Genomic DNA, 5,877 nt, shown 5'->3' with positions numbered 1-5,877 from the left:
GGCTCTTGTACGAGGCTGTGGTGCAAGTGCAGTTGAGCGACACGTGCCGCCTTGACGGCAATCGTCCATGGACTTGGCAGCGGTAGGTCGGCGCGGAAGACGCGATCGTTCCGGACTCGCCAGACGTTGAACCAGACGCAGGCGCGGAGCACGGGCCAGAGGTAGCGGAACGCGGCTTGGTGCATGCTGGACGCCGTCTTGGGCGTCGAGTAGAGGTAGCCGGAGAGCGTAGTCGGCAAGGTCACACCCAAAGGGACCGTGACGGCGTGAAGCGTGCTCCACACGTCCTTGATGAAGTCGCAGTCTCGAGAAAGTGGCGGTACATGCTCGGGGTAGAAGAGGCACGCTTGGTCGGCCTGTCGAGCCAGTGCAAATGTGCGCGGAACTTGACCGCGCGGAGCATCACTTGGTAGACGAAGTCGGCGTACTTGGTTAAGATGGCGTCGGGTAGCCGGAGCTCGGCTGCGGTGGCCACGGCAGCAGGCGCCTCGTAGAAGTCTTCATCGACGCCCAGGTGGTGAGCCGTGGATAGTGTTGTGTGTGGACCAAAAGCTAGCCATGTCCTACCAATGCAAGCTGCGTTAAGTTGGAGAAGCCGAGTGAAGATACAAATTGTAAGGGTTTTCATATTACATACTAGCTGTACGTCTAGTCTATCCTTCCACGCCGGTAGTGACCCTTCCTAGATAGTCACGTCCGGTAGACATGGGGATCGTTCACGTAGATCAGTAACTGCCTGCGTCACGGGAGACGGCTCTCCCCTCGCTGCTGCTTGTGCTGGCACCGCGGACGCTAGTACTTTGGTCTCGAATTGTCTTTGACAAGATGACGAAGAAGACGCTGACCGGACGGCCAACGAGCGACTATGGTCCTTCAATGACGGGCTTAATATTCGTGACAATCGATTTCCCGCCCATTGAGAGCGTGGGCCGGAAGTACTTGCTCGCGTGGAAGAAGAAGCGCGACAAGTACGACAAGGCCGTACTCGAGCACTCGAAGGCGACGGGTGTCCCGGTCAAGGTCTACAACAAGAAGTGGATTGACTCGATCGAGCGCGATCTCTTGGAGACGGTGTGTATGCTCAAGTGGGATATCGACATCGACGACCTGACGGAGAAGGAGTTTCAACGTCGCTTGACGGAGTTGATGCATGAGCGCGCGAACGATGGCACACACACAAACACTCACACGACCGACGACTACGTCGCTTTCTTTAAAGGGCTCAAGATCAAGTACGACGCGGACGAAGACGTCTTTGGGCAGGTGGCCAGCTTCATCACGGACGCTCAAACGATCATCGAGACCCATGCCCTGCAAGAAGACATGAAGACCTCGGGGCCGCGGAGAGCAATCCTCAAGATCATCACGGATCAGCTCGAGCCCGCGCAGCTGCGCAATGCGATGCGTGACGTGCTACGCATCCACAAGTTTGACTCCTTGTTCACCTACGCCAAGCCGCTCGAGGCTCAAATGACGACCCTGGCGGCAGTAAAAAAGTTCTTTCCGATCAGCGAAGAAGGGACGAAGCGGAAGGCCCGCGAAGGCGAGGACGCTGTACGTGACAAGTTCAAAACGCGCAAGCTACTCGGCGGCAGGAAGCCTTTTGCGGGAAGGAAGAGCGCCCCAGCTGCGCCCAAACCGAGTGGTTCCCAAGGTGGCAAGAAGCAAATCGAGGGCGGTGCAAAGGCCAAGGTTTGCTCCATCCCTTGTGTGTGCTACAAGACGTTGTTCGCTAAAGACAGTGGTGTAGCTCGTGGCCGTTCAACGCCGTCGGAAGCGCCGCCGTTGAGGCATTCTCACAAAGAAGAGCTCTACAAGTGCATGTGTTCAAGCCATAATGTGGACCGTGGGCACCACCGACAGGATCGAACCAAACAATCCATAGACATGGGGCAGGTGTCATCATCAAGCACGTTTGCATTACGGTTTCTTCACAAACGGGTGCCGGAGGAGTGTTACCTGCGTCTGGTTGGTGCCAATATGCTGGATATCAAGGCTCGAAGCGAACACATAACCTGCCGTTGCTGTCGTCCAGAGGTACCCGCCGTCTTCCTTGACGAGCACCGGGGCCGTGTCCCTGCCATAGTGCAGCAAGAGCGAGCCGTTGCCTTCCGAAAGCGTCAAGGTGCCGTAGAACGCGGGCGACGCAGCAGAGACGTAGGTGCCAACCAGTGCTCGGCGGTCGCTCGTTGGCACGGGGGACCCCACGCTCGACCACGGCGAGCCTTGAAAGAGGTGGGCATCACAAGGTGTCGACGGCTGAGAGGCGTCGGCAATAGCCCGCGCCGACTCGTACGTGGCCTTGAGAGTTGCTTGCGGCACGTCGAGAAAGATGCCGAGAAGGTACGTTCGGATGCGGTCTTCGATCCAAGAGTCACTGAACGCACCGCCTCGTCCCTCCGAGTTGGAGAGGAGGACGACACCGAGGTCTTCTGTCGGAATGAACCCGTTGCGCGTCTTGAAAGCAAAGGTGTCGCCGCCCTTGTCAAAGTACTGGTACCCGTACATGATGTCGCCAACGGCATCAAAGCCATAGCCGGCCGTGAGTGCGTCGCCATCAGCATCGTAGGCGTAGCCCATAAATGGCCCGAGGGCCGAAAACATCGTGTTGATATTGTGACCCGTGATCATCGTGTCGACAATGGCCGGCGACCGAAAGACACCCGCGCCCTTAGAGAGCAGAAATTTCGAGAAAATCGCCAAGTCACCCGCCGACGAGACGATCGAACCCGCGGCGATGTAGTCGTTTCCGTTAAGGACAACTTCCGGTGATGCACTCTGGTCAAACGGCCCCGCGACTAGCTTGTTGCAGTGGTAGTGGGCAAATGAGAGGTCGCCAGACGACGGGACCTCGCGCACGGCGCCATATGTGTGGGTCATGCCAAGCGGCGTGAAGAACGTCGTGTGGAGGTACTGCGACCACGTTTGGTTGGTCTGGTGCTCGATGACTTGGCCGAGGATCTCGTAGTTCATGTTGGCGTAGGCGTAGCCAGGACGCAGCGGCCGGCCATCTGTATCAAGGTAGGCAGCCGCGCGCACTGCCGCACGCTCGTCAACGCCACCAAGCATCCACGCTTCGTCGCCTTGGCCGGATGCAAAGACCGAGTTCATCGCGAGGAGATCACCGAGTGTCGTGTACTCTTCGGCGTACTTGTCGTTGAGCTGAAACCACGGAAGGCGGAGCTTGACCGGGTCGTCCCAATGAAGTCGACCTTCGTCCACCTATCGACGGCGCCGTGTGAGACACTTACATCAAAATGAGCAAGATCGACGTACGAGCTTGCCGATACCAAGGGCAATAAAGGTCTTGGAGAACGAACCGATTTGGAAAATCGTGTCGGCGGTCACCGCATTCGTGTCGTTGCCATACTAGAATCAAGTACAGACATCATTTCCACATCGCGTCAGGATAGAGTGGATCGATACCTGCTTGGTGCCAAAACCGGACGCAATAATGGTCTCGTTCTTGTAGACCACAGCGAGCGCAAGACCCGGCAGCGCGTGCGTCGCCATTTGGTCGTGGATGAACGCAATGGCTTCGGCCTTCTTGTCCTGAAGCGACCGTCCACCGGTTGTTGACGTCGACGGCGACGGTAGCAGAGCCGGGATGAACCGCACTTGGTCGACCCAGAGACCGAGGTACGACGAGAGCGCTAGGAAGAGGAAGCGCATGATCGCGATCGAGTGTGCTCGAGACCGCTAAAGGCAAAGTGGCTGCCCACAGCTGCATTGGCAAGTTAGGCAATCGTTGAAGATACATGGTTTCCAAGGATGGGGCAATCTGAGCTGGCGTGGTCTGCCGCCTCCTTGATACGGAAATAGAGGCGCTGGATTGGCCGCGCGTAAGCTTTACCGGAAATGGCGTGCATTACATTCAATCTGCGTTGGAATGCACGTCGTCAACGATTGACTAACTCAAGGTAGCCAATCAAAAGCTCGGTATCATGAGCACGACCCAACGACCCAACGCAACACAGGACGCTTCCCACTGGATAGTGTCCTGTGTTGCGTTGGGTCGTTGGGTGTGAGGACATGGTGGGAAGTTCCCACCACGTCCTCACTTTTCAAATTGCCATCATCTAAAGAGGACCATGCGCTGGATGTACGTGGCGGTGATCTTGCTATTGCAGCTCGCCCATGCCCGCCTTATCGTCGACTGGCCCCCGAAGCGGTCGCTCGACGAGAAGAAGGCGATGGCGATTGCATTTGTTGAAGACCAGCTCCAGCAGCACGCAGTGCCTGGCTTTGCCCTCTCGATCGTTTACCAGAACGAGACGGTGCTCACCCGCGGCTTTGGCACCAAACAAGTACGTCCACTATTATGCAACAATGTGTCGAATTCTCATGTATCTATATTGTCTAGTACGGCAACGACTCGAATGTCGTGACTGAAAACACGCAGTTTCAGATTGGGTCGTTCACCAAGACATTTATTGCCCTGGGGATTGCCAAGCTGGTACGTACCTTGTCGATATCTTGATATTATACCTTTGTACTCATGGGAAATGCTCGACTGTAATAGGTCGATGAAGGCCGCTTGAGCTGGGATGACCCGGTCAAGCTGCGTCTCCCGTGGTTTGAGCTTGTTGACAAGTACGCCGAGAAGTACACGACGCTCGGCGACCTCGCAGCCATGAACTCAGTGTTCGGCGCATACGAAGGCGACAACGGCTGGAGCTTTGGCGTCCTCCCCGATGAACGGAGCCTTGTGCGAGCGCTGCGCAGCTTCAAGACCACCCGGCGTCTCCGTCCTGGCTACGCCTACGCCAACATGAACTTCGAGATCCTCGGCCAAGTGCTCGAGTACCAGACCAACACCACGTGGGCCAAGTACCTCGATGCGACCTTTTTCCAGCCGCTCGGTATGGTCAACACGAACGGTGCAGTTCCTGACGTATCAGCAAATGGCGACCTCTCGTTCGGCCACGTCATCTGTAACGGCAAAGTCGCTGGACCGTACGATTTGCGGTCGTCGCCCGAGATTGCACTGGGGTACAAGAATGGACACTTGGCTGCCGGGTCGATGCTCTCAACGGCAGCGGACCTTGCGATCTTCTCCAAGTTTCTGCTCTCGAAAGGCGCCGGTATCTTTCGCTCGCCCAAGACGATCGAAGCCATGATCACAGGCCACAACTTCCAAGCGATGTTTGCGCCGCTCGCCAAGCTCGTCGGCCTGTCGTACAACCCAGACGGCGGCGCCATGACGGCTGGCTACGGCTTTGATATCATTGGTAACGTCATGTTTGGTCGTCACTACTTTGAAAAGGGCGGCGACACGATCGCGTTCAAGACTCGAAATGGTTTTTTGCCAAAAGAGCAGCTTGGTATCGTGCTGCTTGCCAACGCCGAGGCCCACGGCGGCCCGTTTGAAGATGTCGTCTTGTCCGATCGCATGCGAACGTACCTCGCGGGCATCTTCCTCGACATTCCCGAGCGGACGCTGGTGACCGGGCTTGAAGAGGCGACCGCGGCCGCAAACGCGCTGCGCCCGCCGTCGCCGTGCAATGCGCGTGTCTTTGGCGGCGCGTCATGGGCCGAGCTGACCGATCCGATCCCGGTCGTCACCGAGCACGCTCTAATTGGCACGTACGTCGCATCGATTTCGACGGAGTACTTTGGCAACTTGACCATCGCGCGCGGCGACAATGGTAGCCTCCAGCTGCAGTACGGTGTCTACACGGCGCCGATCTCTTTTGCGCGCAACTCGACGACGATGTTGTTTTGGGCGCTGGAGGCCATGTCGACCGGTGGCCTTCCGTTTCCAGTCGACGGCCTCAACACGTCCACGCCAACGATTCTTGTGGATGTCCCGTTTACCAAGGTCTAGAAATATAATGCTGGAAAAGAACCTTTTGAAGATGGCAGCCACACGCGCAA

General features: G+C 57.1%; 3 protein-coding genes across 3 annotated transcripts; 2 read left to right on the top strand and 1 right to left on the bottom strand.

The window, feature by feature from the left end:
• Positions 1–876: 876 nt before the first annotated feature.
• Positions 877–1,474, top strand: SPRG_14398 (hypothetical protein; the record flags this gene model as incomplete). The annotated part of the gene is made up of 2 exons (XM_012353612.1): positions 877–1,427; positions 1,456–1,474. The coding sequence occupies 2 exons, from the start codon at positions 877–879 to the stop codon at positions 1,472–1,474; spliced, it is 570 nt and encodes a 189-aa protein (XP_012209002.1).
• A 446-nt stretch (positions 1,475–1,920) lies between these two features.
• Positions 1,921–3,672, bottom strand: SPRG_14397 (hypothetical protein; the record flags this gene model as incomplete). Its single annotated transcript, XM_012353611.1, has 3 exons — positions 1,921–3,222; positions 3,277–3,369; positions 3,427–3,672. 3 exons carry the CDS (start codon positions 3,670–3,672, stop codon positions 1,921–1,923), a joined length of 1,641 nt encoding a protein of 546 aa, XP_012209001.1.
• A 428-nt stretch (positions 3,673–4,100) lies between these two features.
• SPRG_14396 (hypothetical protein) lies at positions 4,101–5,827 on the top strand (the record flags this gene model as incomplete). The annotated part of the gene is made up of 3 exons (XM_012353610.1): positions 4,101–4,307; positions 4,364–4,456; positions 4,523–5,827. The coding sequence occupies 3 exons, from the start codon at positions 4,101–4,103 to the stop codon at positions 5,825–5,827; spliced, it is 1,605 nt and encodes a 534-aa protein (XP_012209000.1).
• Between the last annotated feature and the right edge of the window lie 50 nt (positions 5,828–5,877).

Source organism: Saprolegnia parasitica, assembly GCF_000151545.1.
Source record: "Saprolegnia parasitica CBS 223.65 unplaced genomic scaffold supercont2.129, whole genome shotgun sequence".
Taxonomy (NCBI): domain Eukaryota; phylum Oomycota; class Saprolegniomycetes; order Saprolegniales; family Saprolegniaceae; genus Saprolegnia; species Saprolegnia parasitica.
This window is presented reverse-complemented; position numbering and strand designations above follow the sequence as displayed.